The following is an 18,301-nucleotide window of genomic DNA, read 5'->3' on the forward strand; positions in this document are numbered from 1 at the left end:
TATCTTTCAGCAGGAGGCGAGAAAAACACTTTCTGTTCAGTTAGAACTCAGGTGAGACTCTGTCGGCTATCTTCCTCTTCTCTCCCTCATCAGGGACAGAGAGGGGTGCAGAGGGTGTGTGTGTGTGTGTGTGTGTGTGTGTGTGTGTGTGTGTGTGTGTGGGTGTGTGTGTGTGTGTGTGTGTGGGTACCCTTGAAAAAAGAAAGGAGAGCCGCACACTCTAGGAGCTCAGATGCAATAATTTAACATTTGGACAGCCAATGTGTCTTCATCAGGTATAATGAGTGTGAGTACCCCCCAGGTCATTCTGGCTACTGTGTGTGATATTATCTCAATAACAGAGAGTCAGCATTCACTCCACTAACACCATTCTCCTAAGCCCTGGGGTGATTTATACAGATGAGCTCTCACACTCTTTCTAGTCGTTTCTCTATCCCCCTTTCTATATCTCCCTTGATCTCTCCATCCCTCGCTCCCTCTATCTTACTCTCTTTTTCATTCCCTTAGATACTGTTCTCTGAATATATGGCTATTGGATCAGTACTCATTTGAGATCCATGAAATATATATCTGTTTGTCTGTGTGTCTGTGCATCTGTGCGTCTGTGTGCGGTATGTACTGTAAGTACATGTGTGCTGTTCATAGATCAGTATGGAGGACTCCCACTCTTATGGATGAAGACCTGCAGACTGATGGGACCAGTGCTGGGGCTTACCCGTATGGCAGTGTTGTTGTCATCGATGAGTGTGTCTGTCACTTCCAGCTGCCCCTCCTCCGCCACCTTCTGTAGAACCATCCTGAAGGTTCCGATGACTCTGGAACAACAAAATCACAAGAACCATGAACAACCAAACTATAGTGGGATAGTGTGTTAGAACCCATTAGTGGATCAAAGCTATAGATCCTCCTCCAGCAGGACATGATGTAGGACTGTGTCTTGGCTAGAAACATTGGTATTGTCTGTTTGATGGGTCACAGAGAATCTCAGAACGCTTAGTGGATCACAGGTGAAGACAGACAGAAATGGACAGTGCACTGCACATAGAATGAGCCTTCATCTCTTTAGTCTCTTTAACAGTGGGTTTTGGTGGGTTACATTGAATCAGTGTGATGGTGTTGTCCTCACACAGCTTGCACCGTCTTCCTCCCCACTACTTTCTCTCTCTCTCCACCTTCTTGTTGACTATCTCATAATCCCATACAGTCTCTACCATCCACCATAAGTCTTTCTGGCTATTTCAGTCGTTCGTCTCTCTGGCTCCTGTCTCTTCTCCCTCTGCCTGTGTGGTGTGTAGGCGAGTGGCTGTGTTTATGAGTGTGTGTGTGTGTGAGTGTGTGTGTGTTTGTGTGTGTGCATGCGTGCGCGCGTGCGTGTGTGGGCAGAGTGATGGAGATTGACTCTGAGAGGCAAGGATAGTGTGTCATTGTCGCAACCCGCTACAGCAACTAACCAGTAAAGACGAGCAGGCTATGAGTAATCGGCTACTATTAAATCTCAGCTATAGAGCTACAGAGAGAAATACACATTCACACCCCACCAACCTTTGGCCAGTGAGGAATTTGTGAAGTTGAGTAGCATTCAACTCTCCCCCCACATTCCAACACCAAACAGTTATTTCCATATCGTTTTCTCATTAGCTGCTTTCGCTGTCCTAAGAAAAAGCAGCTTTACCAAAGTGTCTAAGAAAACGTTGGTGATTTATTCCCACCGACTTTAGAATGTTTTCCTTCCTGTCCCTAAGCAAAGTTTCCTGAAATATATAGATTTTTACTTATACTCAATTGCTTCGATTGAAACAAAAGCCAAAAAATACTAATTTGGGAGATGAGCTCAGTTCCCATTCTCTAACAGCCCTGAGTCTCACCACGTACCAGACTGCATAGAGAAATATGGGTTTCACGCTGTATGACCAACAGCTATAAAGGCTTCATAGAGCATTTACAACAAACTCGCACAGTCTCACGTCAGAATTAGACATTCATCTACGTTTAAGATGTATGGTTAAGTTTAGGCATTAACTCTGAAGGGTTAAGGTAAGGGTTAAGGTTTGGGATAGGCTTAAAACAAAAATGATGTCGCTGGATTTGAACATGCAACCATTGGGACCAAATAAAATAAAATAAAATCAAATTTTATTGGTCACATGCGCTGAATACAACAGGTGCAGACATTACAGTGAAATGCTTACTTACAGCCCTTAACCAACAGTGCATTTATTTTAAACAAAAAAGTAAAAATAAAACAACAACAACAAAAAAAGTGTTGAGAAAAAAAAGAGCAGAAGTAAAATAAAGTGACAGTAGGGAGGCTATATATACAGGGGGGTACCGTTGCAGAGTCAATGTGCGGGGGCACCGGCTAGTTGAGGTAGTTGAGGTAATATGTACATGTGGGTAGAGTTAAAGTGACTATGCATAAATACTTAACAGAGTAGCAGCAGCGTAAAAAGGATGGGGTGGGGGGGCAGTGCAAATAGTCCGGGTAGCCATGATTAGCTGTTCAGGAGTCTTATGGCTTGGGGGTAGAAGCTGTTGAGAAGTCTTTTGGACCTAGACTTGGCACTCCGGTACCGCTTGCCGTGCGGTAGCAGAGAGAACAGTCTATGACTAGGGTGGCTGGAGTCTTTGACAATTTTGAGGGCCTTCCTCTGACACCGCCTGGTATAGAGGTCCTGGATGGCAGGAAGCTTTGCCCCAGTGGTGTACTGGGCCGTACGCACTACCCTCTGTAGTGCCTTGCGGTCGGAGGCCAAGCAGTTGCCATACCAGGCGGTGATGCAACCAGTCAGGATGCTCTCGATGGTGCAGCTGTATAATTTTTTGAGGATCTGAGGACCCATGCCAAATCTTTTTAGTCTCCTGAGGGGGAATAGGCTTTGTCGTGCCCTCTTCACGACTGTCTTGGTGTGTTTGGACCATGATAGTTCGTTGGTGATGTGGACACCAAGGAACTTGAAGCTCTCAACCTGTTCCACTACAGCCCCGTCGATGAGAATGGGGGCGTGCTCACTGCTCAGTCCTCTTTTTTTTCCTGTAGTCCACAATCATCTCCTTTGTCTTGGTCACGTTGAGGGAGAGGTTGTTGTCCTGGCACCACACGGCCAGATCTCTGACCTCCTCCCTATAGGCTGTCTCATCGTTGTCGGTGATCAGGCCTACCACTGTTGTGTCGTCGGCAAACTTAATGATGACATGGATGGACGTCGACTACTGACTTGTATCACGGGTGACCTGGCTGGAGCATTTATAAAGCCTTCATAGATACCTCACAAATAATTTACGAGCAAACCCTGGCACGTACACACACACACACACACACCTTTAGGACCTTTACAAAGCAAACACACAGAGAGAGAGAGAGAGAGACAGTAATAGCCATGGCTATTAGATCCTTTCAGTAAAAGACCAATCACAAACCACCATTGTGTTTATCACTCCAACTTCTCTCTAGCTCCGTCTCCCCTTTCCCTTCACCACCCATCCTCTCTCTCTCTCTCTCTCTCTCTCTCTCTCTCTCTCTCTCTCTCTCTCTCTCTCTCTCCCTCTCCTTTGCCCCCTCTCTCCCTTCTCTCTTTCACTCTCTTTGTCTGTTCTCTCCCTCTCCCCTATCTCCTGAGAGATGGATGCAGTATGCAGCAGAAACTGAAGTGTAACAATAATAACAACTGCAGCAAAATGAAGGAAACAGTCAGCACCAACGTATAATTCAAAAGATGACAAACTTTATGGAGACAGAGACAGAACCTTACTCCAGATTTCATCCTCACTGTAGCTAATTATTCCACCTCCAGCACAGACAGTCAGTCTTCATCTGGAAGTAGATAAGTCTTCCCATACTGAATAATAATACCATATGGTATGTCCTCTTTGGGCTCATAGCCAAAATACCTAAGATGATTCTCTATGGAGTATAGTTCATCTATTTTTTACAAGAAAATAAAAACTATTCAAACTTTTATTTAGGTAATTTTCATGTACCCTCCTCTACTGTTCTCTCTCCTCCAACCATCTCAACTCTCCTCCCCCCATCTTCATCTCCTCTCTACTCTGTCCTTTTGTTATCATGATGGTGATCGATACCTCGATACCTCCTCAGAAAAGTGAACTGTTTGTCAGTCCCTTTCAGCCACTCCTGTGTACTCCTGAATAATAGAAGAAAAACATCCTATCAGGTTCTGGCTCACTTTGTAGCTCTTCAAAAGGTGCCATTCATTATTGATCCTCACCTGCCAAACAATTGACTTTCATCTGCTTCATAATTTAAAGCGGAGTTCCTCTCCTTATTCCTTCTCAAGTCAATTTTATTTTTCTAATCTAGATCAACCCTCAAAGTCTCAAGTTTGCTGGCTTCCTTCGGGTAATGAATTAAAGTAATGGAGAAGTTTTCTTTTTTTACAGATAGATGAATGGAGACATTGCAGAATGGAGGATGAAAGAGGGAGAACGTGAGGAAAAATGTATTGAGGACAGACGGTGAAATGTAATAAACTGAAAGGTTGAAGGTTTGCCGATAAGTATAGACAGACATACAAAAATGAAGGTAGAGAATCAACTCAAACAGAGGATATGAGGAATGAAGGTATGATTTGCAGTCTGTGGGAGAAAGGGAGTGATGGAGAGAGAGAGGGAGAGAGAGAAAGAGAGAGAGAGAGAGGGGGCGAGGGGGAGAGTGGAGGCGAAGGCAGAGAGGAGCTGTTTGGGAAGAGAAGATACATATGAATTATACACAGTCTTATCTCACTGTGGAAGGCTTTGTGGAGTAAGGACTTTATACAGTCACGCTCACATCCCTTAACATAGATGAAATTGGAGGACAAAATGTAAGCAGCAACAAAGTTTTGGGTTGTAATAAACTGCAGTGTCTCCCATTGGTGCATCAATAGTATATAAGGTTATATTAAAGTTTAGAAATCATGCATATGACTGGTCAGGTGTGTGTGTGTGTGTGTGTGTGTGTGTGTGTGTGTGTGTGTGTGTGTGTGTGTGTGTGTGTGTGTGTGTGTGTGTGTGTGTGTGTGTGTGTGTGTGTGTGTGTGTGTGTGTGTGTGTGTGTGTGTGTGTGTGTGTGTGTGTGTGTGTGTGTGTGTGTGTGTGTGTGTGTGTGTGTGTGTGTGTGTGTGTGTGTGTGTGTGTGTGTGTGTGTGTGTGTGTGTGTGTGTGCGCGTGTGTGTGTGTCATCATCATTGTCATCCCTTAACTCTTTGTGTTTTGGTAACATGACCCTCGTCATCCCCCTACTCCCTCTCCCATCTATCCTGGTCTGAACTGGGTGTGACATGGCCTGCCGGCCATTATGACATAGTGACTATTGACGGTCCTCAGGCCATGAGGTCATCAACCAGTAGCTATGAAGGGTATTGGTTACTTTTGTAATGAGGCGTTTTGTGGACATATGGGGCAGGTGTGAGAAGAATAACACATGCTAGGGGTGACCTTAAATGATTTACCAACCCCCTTTGTTAGGTGTGTGTTGGCGTGTTACCCGCAGCATCTTTTGTATATGAACTGATGCTTTGTGTTTGAAGATGTGTCAGCCATTGTAGCTACAGGGCTACTCATGGCACAAACATAGCAAGGCTCCTCTCGTAGTCATCAGAGCTGTCTAGGAGCTAGTCAACTGCACAGCTGTACTCTCAGATGTTAATGGCATGCCAATAGGTATGAAAATAACATATCTGTGCAAATGGGTGGTCCCATGGTCCATATTGATGACACGAAAACCAAGTAAACACATTCAGACTATCTAATACAAAATAATGATTTTCAATCAAATCCTTCAACCTGGACTTGTTGAGAATAGGACCAAAATGTTTGTCTGTTCTCTGTCTCTGTATCATTAATGGGTCCCACAGAATTCAATAGGACAGTAGGATTGGCTTGGTGGCACTACATAGCTGCATTGATGTAAAAGTGATAGAACATCTCTAAACAGAGCAGTCAGACTGCTTTAGTTCTGACTCATCTCTTAATGTGGCTGAGATAAACAAACAACGTCACACACACAGGGTTTCTGCGTGGGAAGCCCAATTTGAGGACTCGGGACACAGCAGTCAGTCCACTGGGAGGCTGATAGACCTGATCTGATGGGATGAATCCAGTAAAGCTAACAGAGGTTGACAATGGACTCACTACCTTTATGACATCTAACAGCATAAATGCACTAACATAAACCATCCTTCTGCAAGGGCTGTATCCATCCACTAGAGAGAAAAAAGCCTCCAAAATTAGTTATGATGTATCTGTAACCATAGAGATAGGTAGAGTAGCTATATAGTCTTTAACCACTGGTGCAACAACGTTCCTCTCAAATGGGGGCACCAGATAGCCTAGCGGTTAAGAGCGTTGGGCCAGTAACTGAAATGTTGCTGGTTTGAATCCCTGAGCCACTGGGTGAAAAATCACCCGAGCAAGGCACTTAATCCTAATTGCTCCTGTAAATCGCTCTGGATAAGAATGTCTGCTAAAATGTGAATCCTCAATGTAAGGAATTTACTTAATCCTTAGAGTCTCTGCCTTGGTCTGAGTAAATGAGCTCCGGCGAAGGCAGAGACCAACTTAAACCATCCTTCTGCTCAGGTGTGACAGATGCATCCATTAACACACAGCTCTAATACTTCTTCATTACTGCATTGCTCCACTCTATTAAAACCCATTCAGATCCTGCCCTGCGGTCCGCAGCCTATCACACGTTTAATTGAGTCAATGTATCACCTCATAGTCAAGAAACGTTAGGAGCTGATTGCCTATCTGAAGTGCCTTTAGTTACATTATTGACGGCATTACGTCACTCTGAGGATGGCAGGTGAAAAGTGTTGGAAGGGTGCTAGTATCCTTCCCTCTATGTTGCATCTCTTAGTTAGATCCTGGTTAGTCTGGTGGTGTGTGGGAGTGTTATGCATATTATTACCTCTGACTCGTGTTTGGAGTGTGTATTGAGCATGTTAGGACTTACTGTTGGTTTACGTTTTGTTAGTAGTGGTAGTTATGTTACAGCACTGTGTTTATAGTAACTGACCTGTTGGTGAAAACTTTGCTGTAGTTGAACACTTGAACCTCCAGCATGTCGTTTTCATCCACTCTGCTGGCAATCGGCCATCGGAACGTCTGAGGGGAGAGAAGGACTGATTATAACACAACATCTACAGTTTGCAAGGAAATCATTTGACTGACTGGTTTAAAATCATTTCATGTCAATCATTAAACACAACAGGCAATTCACAAAAGCCGATCACCCCTCTCTTACTGGGACATAGAATATCTGATTGACCAGCCAATCAGCAGAACACCCCCATGTGTTATCACCTCATCCAGGTTTTATTTCATTAATTGGTGTTGAGCTAGAGGCTGGAATAGAGTAAGGGTCCATATAGCGAGAGCTAGCCGAGTTCAATCCTGTCAAGGGTACAACAGCAAGACAGAGCTGAGATAATTAGTGGCTATTTTTATCAGTCTTCTCAGTCGTGTCTGTTGTAACGTTGAACTAAGTAAGTGTCTGCCAGTGCTGGTGTGTGAGAGGAGAGGCTGTTTAAAGCTCACACAGCCCTTGCTGATCCTCTCTCCTCCTGGTTGCTGACAGCGCATCAGGCTGTTTTTACTCAGAGCAGTGATCCATCAGGCCTGTCCCATTACTGAAACCTGGGGTTCCACCTGCCACTGTGTGGTGTGTGTGTGGTGCTATTAACCTGCACTCTGTGCTGTCGATTGCCCTAGAGCCAGAGGTGTCAGTCTCACTAACAGAGGGAGTGGACAAACATGTACACACTTATCAAGCAAACCAACAGACAGAAACACTGAACGGATTGAACAGAGTGGTTCATTGGGCATCATGTAAATATCCTCCTTCTGGCCATCAACCACCCTCATGAAAAACTACTACACAAAACCTATTCGTGCAGTAGTGACTATGTAGTAGTGAATGTGTAGTTTATGCACTATTTAAGATACACAAGTAGAGTTTTGTAGTGTTCAGTAGGAAAGCAGTAGTGTTTCCAGTAGTAATCAGGTAGAGATTTTTACTACTATATGTTGGTAGTAAATAAGTAGTTAAAAAACTACAGCTTTACTGCACAGGTTTTTCAACTGTAAACAGGTAGAGTTTTAACTACTTCTATCACAACAGACTACACCGGCTTTTCACGACCGCAGAAGAAGACAAAAGAGGAAGTAGTTGGTTGTTGTTAGCTAGCTACTGTTTTTGACAATCCTGAATGTAATCGTATTCCATTCTTCGTCATCCTGTCTTTCATAGCACTTATGCTGGCACCATCTATGTGTTTAACTGTCCTTTGTGTTTTATGAATACTTTCATGCATTTGTTTAGTCGTTTATATAACAAAACAAAAAAACTATTGCTAGCCAATACGGTCTTAGCCGTTAGCCATTGTCATAGAGATGTATTGAGTTTAGCCTAGCTGTTTGCTAGCCCCATTGAAATGTAGCTATGTGTGTTTGTATGCAAATGTACAGTATGTTCAAATTGGTATACTTACCCATTCTACTTACCTCTTTTGACCTGTTGCCAAAGAGGCCCTCGACATAAGAAGACTGGAGGCCATTGTTGGTAAGATTAACATTGTTTATCAAATGTTTTTCTGTGTTGTCTTATGTGACCTCTGTTAGCAGATGATTGATAATGGCTTATAATTGGTGCTTGTCTTTATTTTCTAAAAGGTTACGTAGTGGAGAAATGTGGCTGCAACAAAAAAGAGGATCTGAAGATAGTTAAGTCAAAGCTCAATCAAGACAAAGACTCAAAGGGATTAACAAAAAAGTGTAAATATGTAATTGAATATGTAAGTAATGTAAATGTAAATTGCAATAAAGTTTGTATAAGCTTATTATTTATTGTTTGATGATATAACTACAGTTAGAAACTTGAGGAAATAACACGTACACTAGTCCAGTAGTGACACAGAAGGGAAACAAGAATAGGCAAACAGTAGTAAATGTTTTCAATAGTAATTCGAAAGGGTTTATGTAGGAAATGAAAAAGGATCAGGAGCAATTCAGTAGTGACACAACACTACACACACAAATGGCAGTAGTAATTCAATAGGGATTGAGTAGGTATACAAGGGAAAGGGGGATACCTAGTCAGTTGTACAACTGAATTCATTCAACTGAAATGTGTCTTCCGCATTTAACCAAACCCCTCTGAATCAGAGAGGAGCGGAGGGCTGCCTTAATCGACATCCATGTCATCGGCGCCCGGGGAACAGTGGGTTTACTGCCTTGCTCAGGGGCAGAAAGACTGATTTTTACCTTGTCGTTTCGATCCAGAAACCTTTCGGTTACTGGCCCAACGCTCCTACCCGCCAGGCTACCTGCCTTCTCCTACATACAGTAGTAATCTGTAAGAATTACGTGGTAATTCAATAGTGAACATGTAGGAATTGTGTAGGTATGTCTAGGTTTTAAGAGGTAGATACCCAAAAGTAGTTACGCAGTAGTCCTTAAGGGAGAATTATGTAGTGATTTGAGTAGGAGATATGTAGTGTTCACCAGTGGTGAAACGTCCCAGTTTACAGTATCTCTCATTACTACTTCAATTACTACATAAATCACTGCTCGTTTACTACACATCTCAATAGCAATCAAGTAGTAAAACCAGTAGGTTTTGTGTAGTAGAGATGAGTAGTAATTCAGCAGTACTTTTTCACGAGGGTAGTCACTGTCCAAGACTACACCAGAGTTACTGTAGCTACATCAGTTAGTTCTAAATCTATTCCAACCTGCTAGAAAAGCCTGGAGAGAAGAGAAGCCACAGCATGGTGTTAATGGGACACAGCTGAGTAGTCACACACCCACTGTGATGATGAAACTAAGATAGCTTACAGTAGAACACTGAAGCATCACACCACAGTATGGAGTTAATGTGACACATGGAATGATAGGGAACATTACAGATTAAATGCATTTGACACACAAATGTGTCCAAGTTGGAGTTTATCTCTGAGGAAACACACTGTGTAGAATCCTCTACCAATGAGGATCTATTGAACAGAATAGACAGACAGACACTACTAGTACACATAGGAAATACACACTCAGAGACAGTCACACCTATAAAACCCACAGGTGTGATTAACTATTCATGTTGACAATAATTGCACCAGGTTCGATTTAAGATCACAACCTCATCTTTTATAATTCAGCGTCACCATGACGATCCACATTACCATGTTCCAGGACGGCCATTTTAACAGTCACATGACCCAAATAAATCAACACTAACTTCCTGATTGATTAAAACTAAATGGAAGTCTGTTTATAAACACATTGCAAAGGAATCACCATCATCTAATGGAGTAGGTCGTTTGGAAGATGGCTTGATATAGATACAGTGCATTCAGAAAGTATTCAGACACCTTGACTTTTCCACATTTTGTTACGTTACTGTCACGCCCTGACCTGGAGAGACTGTTATTCTCTAGGTAGTTTGGTCAGGGTGTGAAACTCAATGTATAAGATTTCTATGTTTAGGATCTAGATGTGTTGTTTCGATGTTTGGCCGGGTGTGATTCCCAATCAGAGACAGCTATCGCTCGTTGTCTCTGATTGGGGATCATACTTAAGTAGCCTGTTTGCCTACCTTAGTTGTGGGATCTTGTTCCGTGTTAGGCTTGTATGTGTATAGCCTGAGGACTTCACGTTACGTTGTTTCTTGTTTTGTTTATGTTTATTGAGTGTCAGCTTCCTGCCTCCTGTTTGTCTCCGGGCCTCTAGAGGTCATCTGTGTTCCCCTCTGCCTTAGTTCTTCCTCGTGTGTCCTTATTAGCTTTATCCAGGTCACCTGTGCCTTGTTTCCCCTAGAGTATTTTAGCTGTGTTTTTTCCCCTTGTTCCTCACTTGGTTTTTGAGTCCTGGCTATGTGTCTCCTGCTGTGTCCCACAGAGTCTTTCCGAGTAAGCTTTTCTAAGTTATCTTTATTTTGTTTTTCTCCCCTCATGGAGTTATTTTGTTTGGTCCTCCTGTTTTGTTTACTGTACCTCTGTTAGTATACCTCTTTCTGAGAAGAACTTTTGTTGGATTATTTTTGAAGTGCAAAAGAATACCTTTTTTTTATATTAAATCTACTTTGCCTGGAGTATTGCCTTGGGTGTTTCGTTTGGGTCCTACTATACCTCCTCTGTGGCTAAGGGGTAGAACACCCAACTCTCCACATCTGAGACCTGAGTTCAAGCCCAGCTTGTGACATTGAGTTAAATAAACATGTACGCTTTTCACGCTGCACCTTGGTCTGACCCGTCTCTCAACGTCCGTGACAGTTACTGCCATCAATCTACACACAATACCCCATAATGACAAAGCAAAAACAGGTTTGTATTTTTCTTTGCAAATGTATAATTAAAAAAAAACTGGAAATATGACATTTACATAAGTATTCAGACCCTTTACTCAGTACTTTGTTGAAGCACCTGTGGCAGCGATTACAGCCTCGAGTCTTCTTGGATATGATGCTACAAACTTGGCACACCTGTATTTCGGGAGTTTCTCCCATTCTCTCAAGTTCTGTCATGGGGAGCATTGCTACACAGCTATTTTCAGGTCTCTCCAGAGATGTACGATTGGATTCAAGTCCGGGCTCTGGCTGGGCCACTCAACGACATTCAGAGGCTACTCCTGCGTTGTCTTGGCTGTGTGCGTAGGGTCGTTGTCCTGTTGGAAGGTGAACCTTCCTGAGCGCTCTGGAGCAGGTTTTCATCGAGGATTTTTCTGTACTTTGCTCCATTCATCTTTCCCTCAATCCTGACTAGTCTCCCAGTCCCTGCTGCTGAAAAACATCCCCAGAGCATGATGCTGCCACCATCATGCTTCACCGTAGGGATGGTGCCAGGTTTCCTCCAGACGTGACGCTTGGCATTCAGGCCAAAGAGTTCAATCTTGTTTCTCATGGTCTGAGAGTCCTTTAGGTGCCTTTTGGCAAACTCCAAGCGGGCGGTCATGTGCCTTTTACTGAGCAGTTGCTTCTGTCTGGCCACTCTACCATAAAGGCCTGATTGGTGGAGTGCTGCAGACATGGTTGTCCTTCTGGAAGGTTCTCCTATCTCCACATAGGAACTCTGGAGCTCTGTCAGAGTGACCATCGGGTTCTTGGTCAACTCCCTGACCAAGGCCCTTCTCCCCCAATTGCTCAGTTTGGCGGGCGGACAGCTCTAGGAAGAGTCTTGGTGGTTCCAAATGGAGGCCACTGTGTTCTTGGGGACCTTCAATTTTGCAGAAATGTTTTGGTACCCTTACCCAGATCTGTGCCTAGACATAATCCTGTCTCGGAGCTCTACGGTCAATTCCTTCGACCTCACGGCTTGGTTTCTGCTCTGACATGCACTGTCAACTGTGGGACCTTATATAGACAGGTGTGTGCCTTTCCAAATCATGTCCAATTAATTGAATTTACCACAGGTGGACTCCAATCAAGTTGTAGAAACATCTCAAGTATGATCAATGGAAACAGGATGCACCTGAGCTCAATTTCGTGTCTCATAGCAAAGGGTCTGAATATCTATGTGAATAAGGTATTTCTGTTATTTAGTTTTATAAATTAGCAAAAAATTCCAAAAACCTGTTTTCCCTTTGTCATTATGGGGTATCGTGTGTAGATTCATGATGATTTTCTTCCATTAAATCCATTTTAGAATAAGGCTGTAACGTAACAAAATGTGGAAAAAATCAAGGGGTCTGAATGCTTTCCAAATGCACTTGGGGCAGGTTAGTATCACTCACCCATGGCCCAGAATATCGCCGGAGAGAATGATTCATCATAAATCAAATTTTGGTGCGCGTCATGACCTTTAGTGAGTTACAGTATGACTCACGCATGATGATATTTAAGTAATGGAGTCCAATAACCAAATATAGCACAGACCGCTTGGTATAAAGACAGTGAGTCTGACTGAAACACAGTATGATTTGGGGGAAATGCTGGGATGCATAAAGTAGTGGTCAACAGTGGGAAGGAAGTCCAATGGCCTCTGTTGAGATGACCACTTGACTGCTTAACCAAAGAGCTAAGCACCATAGAGACATAGAGACATAGAGCCACAAAGCCATAGAGCCATAAAGTCATAGAGGCATAGAGCCATAGAGCCATAAAGCCATAGAGTCATAGAGCCATATGTTATATCTAGCCTAGTTGTAGAAGAAGTGATCCTCTGTAGCTCAGCTGGTAGAGCACGGCGCTTGTAACGCCAAGGTAGTGGGTTCGATCCCCGGGACCACCCATACACAAAAATGTATGCACGCATGACTGTAAGTCGCTTTGGATAAAAGTGTCTGCTAAATGGCATATTAAACGGACATCTGCACAGTTTCACATTGTACATCACTCTGTCGTTTAATGACATGTGCCACACATTCTGACAACCCATTCATCCGTAACGCAGCACACTGTCGTAAACCATAACAACGTACAGCACGTCGTACCATACATAACATTTCCCCCCCCTTTCCAAAACCAGGGACTGGTACCATATATAAAATGGCCATAGGGCAAGAACCTAGAGTGATACCTGTAAGAAATAAACATTAACCCTTAAACGGATGGACTCTCCAAACTAGCCAGTTCAGTCCATTAACCTGGAGGTTGACTAAGACACCTAACGGAGCCTAAGAATGAAAAGAGGTTAAGTAGTCCCCCAGATAAGCAGGGCGAGTTCATGCCCGCATAGGCCTTTCTTCAACCGCCACCGCTTGTGGCTCTGGCCCTTGGGGAACCCACAGAGGCTGGGGCTCAGGTGGTAGTGGTGGAGGAGGTCCATCCGGTGGCGTCTCTGGCCTGCATGTCTGTTTTGTGTGCCTTCGTGTTCCTTGAGGGGCAGGGACTTTTCTGAGGCGGCTGGCGTGCCAGCGTGATCCATTGCTCATCATGAATGTGGCGGGCCCCAGTTGTCGACTGACCTGCAAGGGGTCCGACCAGAATGAGGCCATTTTGTTGCACCACTGAGGCCGTCGGGCTCGGACCCAGTCTGACACTTGGATGATCGACTTCTTCACCCTGTGTGCCTTGTCAAAACGCTGTTTCATTGCTCTTTGGTGCCTGGTCACTGCCTGCTGTTCTTGGGTGCGCCTAGTCGCCGGTTCTGCTACTCTCTGTGTTCTGAGTCTGTCCAGTGGCAGTTCCATCTCACGACCTAGCATGAGGGATGCCGGGGAGACCTGTGTTGTTGTGTGTTTGCTTGCTCTGTAGTGCATTAGCGTTTGATTCAAAGCAGTTTGGAACGTGCACCCCTGGACCAGGTGAGCTCTGATGCCGTTCTTCAGCGTTTGGTTGAAGCGTTCCACCCCTCCGTTAGCTTGTGGGTTGTAGTAGGCCGTGCAGATGTGTTTGATTCCCTTGTTGCTGAGATATGAGGAGAACTCGGCAGAGGTTAGCTGGGGCCCATTGTCCGTGGTAAGGGTGAGGGGTAGGCCCCACCTTGTGAACAGGCTGTCTAGGATGTCCATGATGGCCTGTGCTGTGACAGTTCCGACAGGAACCACTTCTGGCCACTTAGAGTGGAGGTCATACACCACCACCAGGAAGCGCTGATGGTGAGGGACTGCGTGTCCATGGATCTCGCCACAGATGTCCAGTTGGATGAGCTCCCAGGGGTGGGACGGCCATGCGAGAGGCTGCAGGGGGGGTGGGGCGGACTGTCCTGTTTTCCCACTGAGGAGGCATGCAGCACAATCCCTGACCAGGGCTTCAATGTCGTGGTCGATGCCTGGCCACCACACAAGGTCTCGACATCGCTGTTTGACCTTCACTATGCCCAAGTGACCCTCGTGCGCCATGGATAGAACACGCGCACGCAGGCCACTCGGGACCACAGTGCAAAACCCTCGAGAGACACAGACTTCTTCCCAGCAAGAAAGTTCGTGCTTCACTCTGGCGAAAGTCGCCAGCTCTTCCGGCACACGTGCTGGCCATCCAGTGCGTATGTAGGTGCGCAGGGTAGACAGTGTGGGATCCTGTTCCGATGCTTGCTTCAGCTCCTCCAGTGAGACGACTGACTGAAGAGGAGCGTAGAGCATTTGTACAAGCTCTGTTTCGTTGTCGTCTGGCAAGACGGTCGGAGTAGGAGCGTCAAAGGAGCGTGAGAGGAGGTCTGCCACCACGTTATCCCTCCCCGGGGTGAACTTCAGCTGATAGTCATACTGTCTGAGGCGGTCGGCCCATCTGTGCAGCCGAAGTGGCTTGTGGCCAGTTCCTGATGCTGACAGTAGCGTTGTGAGGGACTGGTGGTCGGTTCGGAGTGTGAACAGACGGCCATATAGGTAGAGGTGCCACCTTTCGCACGCCCAGACACAGGCCAGTGCTTCTCGTTCGCCCACAGAGTACCGTTGTTCTGTTGGGCTCAGGGCCCTTGAGGCGAAGGCGACGGGCCTCTCAATGCCATTCTGCAGCTGGGAGAGGACAGCTCCTAGTGCTCCAGCTGAGGCGTCACATGTGACAATGGTGTGGCAGACGGGGTCAAAGTGAGCCAAGACTGGGGCTGTGGTGAGCTGGCTCTTCAGTGAGCGGACCGCGTCTGAGCAGGCTGCCGTCCAGGCCCATGGCTCATCCTTCTTGAGGAGCTGGCGAAGGGGCGCTGTGGTCTGAGAGTAGTGGGGCAGAAACCGGAGGTAGTAAGCTGTCATGCCCAAGAATGAGGCCACCTGAGAGGCTGAGGTCGGTTCCGGGATCCGGTGGACGGCTTCAATGTTCGACATGAGTGGGGCAATGCCTTTGGCCGACAGGCGGAAGCCCACAAACTCGACGGCTGGAGCTGCAAAGGTGCAGTTTCCACCGTTAAGGGTCAGGTTGTTCCGCAGTAGAGCACTGAATACTCTGTGGAGTCGATAATCATGGATGTGGAGGTCAGGGCCGTGGACCACGATGTCATCCAGATAGACCGCCACCCCAGGTATTCCAGCGAGGATGGTGCTCATCACCTTCTGGAAGCAGCTGGGGGCGGACCTAAGTCCAAAAGGCATGCGTGTATATCTGAACACGCCAGCATGTGTGACAAAGGCCGTGAGGTCTCTGCTAGCTGCATGGAGGGGTACCTGAAGATAACCCTGACGAAGGTCAAGCTTCGTGAAGATTGTGGAGCCATGGAATTGTGCGGTCAGCTCCTCAGCTGTAGGCAAGGGGTACTTATCCGGGACAACGGCCTTGTTCACAGCACGGAGATCCACACAGGTCCGGATTCCACCTGACTTTTTGGTTGCAATGACCAAGTTTGAAATCCAGGGGGCAGCGTTGACTGGCTCAATGATGCCTGCATCCAACTGTGACTGGAGATCTTTTGTGACGTCATCACGCAGTGCAAAGGGAATGCGCCGCAGGGGCTGCATGACTGGGGTCACTTCCGGATTCACTAGGGGCCTGTGAGTAAAGGCTGTGAGGCAGCCCAGTCCATCAAACAGAGTCGGCCAGTTCTGTTGCCATGTGCAGGTAACCTGGTAGATAGCTGACCCACTGTCATCTCTCAGTGTGAATCCCAAGCCTGTGAAGAGGTCGATGCCCAGGAGGTTGGCACCCCGCTTTGCAACATGAAATGTGAATGATGGCAGATGTTTGGTGCCGTAGTGTACTGGGACCTGGAGGGTGCCTACAATGTCTATCTTGGATCTACCGTACCCACACAGGGCAGTGGAGGGCTGTTGGAGTGGTAGGTGACTGAAAAACTTGTAGTAAGTGGCAAGGTTGAGCAACGACACCGCAGTGCCAGTATCCAGCAGCAAAGGCAAACCCACCTCACCCAGCTGCACAGTGCATGTCCTGAATGACACATGGTTGGTGGAGACGGTTCGGATTTCCGTGTGTTCATGTTGAGAGTGAGATGAAACTAAGGGCCTGTTCTGGGTGGAGCTAGTAGCAGGGGCAGAACGACACACTTTCGCAAAGTGATTGTATTTTGAACAGTTCTTGCATATTTTCCCACGGGCTGGGCAGTTTGAAGCCCTTGAATTGTGAGAGCTAGCCCCACAGTTGCCACAGCTACTTCTGTTTGTTTGTCGTGTGCCTGCTGCACGGGCATGTCGGTGTCTGTGTCCATGCAGCTATCGACGCGGGAGGGCGTGCACAGCGCGTGATCGTTGTAGTGCGCCTGCTCGGGCTGAAGCTGCTGCGTGAGAATGGCTGGGGGCCGAGTGTATGCTGCAGAGCTGTCTGTTAGCATAGAAGAGCATTCCAACGCCGCTTCAACCTGGAGTGCTATTTTAATAGCTCCATCTAGTTGTAAATTATCCGATTCCAAAAGCAGTTTCTCCCTTGTCTTTTCACATAACGTCCCCTCTATCAACTGATCCCTGATGATCTCGTCCTGAAGTGTCCCGTAGTTACAAGAGCTAGCCAAATCCCTCAGATTAGCCACGTAGCTTTGAATGGACTCACCCGGCCGTTGGTGTCTCTTCCGTAGCCGGTAGCGTCGGAGGAGCACTCGCTCTTTCCCGGCGAAGTGGTTCCGTAAGAGGCTGACTGCAGCAGTGAATGTAGGAGCCGATCCAAGCGCTCTGAAAATCCTCTGTCCCTCTGTACCAAGGCAGTGACGGAGCAGTGCTGTCCTCCGCTTGTCGGAGATTGTAGAAAAGTCCATAGCTTCTAGATAAGTGTTAAAACTATCAAGCCAGTTATTCCACGGGACTGGAGGTTCGCCAGGCACGGCGAGGAATGGTGCTGGCGGTGGTAAACTGAATTCAGCCATCTTCGTCGCCAATGTTATATCTAGCCTAGTTGTAGAAGAACGGACATCTGCACAGTTTCACATTGTACATCACTCTGTCGTTTAATGACATGTGCCACACATTCTGACAACCCATTCATCCGTAACGCAGCACACTGTCGTAAACCATAACAACGTACAGTACGACGTACAGCACGTCGTACCATACATAACACCATAGAGCCATAAAACCATAGAGCCATAGATCCATAGAGCCATTGAGCCATAGAGCCATAAAGCCATAGAGTCATAGCGCCATAGAGCCATAAAGCCATAGAGTCATGGAGCCATAACGCCATAAAGCCATAGAGCCATAGAGCCATAGAGCCATAGAGCCATAAAGCCATAGAGGCATAGATCCATAGAGCCATAGAGCCATAGAGCCAAGATCCATAGAGCCTTGTGACATTAGAGAAAAACAAACTGTTCTTTAAGGTGAAAGAACAAGCCAGTCTCAGCCATCTTTGCTGTTGTCATGGAAATTAGTTACAGTGGGGGGAAAAAGTATTTAGTCAGCCACCAATTGTGCAAGTTCTCCCACTTAAAAAGATGAGAGAGGCCTGTAATTTTCATCATAGGTACACGTCAACTATGACAGACAAATTGAGGAAAAA

At 46.0% G+C, this 18,301-nt stretch overlaps 1 protein-coding gene across 1 annotated transcript in view; it reads right to left on the reverse strand.

The window, feature by feature from the left end:
• The window catches only part of LOC311106769 (otoferlin-like), a gene marked incomplete at both ends in the record, with an annotated part of 102,582 nt that overhangs the window by 54,199 nt on the left and 30,082 nt on the right, over positions 1-18,301 (reverse strand). The window contains 2 exons of the mRNA XM_084149160.1: positions 716-815; positions 7,016-7,104. Of these exons, the coding sequence (XP_084005286.1) occupies positions 716-815; positions 7,016-7,104 (189 nt within the window). The remainder of the gene's footprint in view (positions 1-715; positions 816-7,015; positions 7,105-18,301) is intronic.

This window comes from Coregonus lavaretus, assembly GCF_964263955.1.
Source record: "Coregonus lavaretus genome assembly, chromosome: 31".
NCBI classification, from domain to species: domain Eukaryota; kingdom Metazoa; phylum Chordata; class Actinopteri; order Salmoniformes; family Salmonidae; genus Coregonus; species Coregonus lavaretus.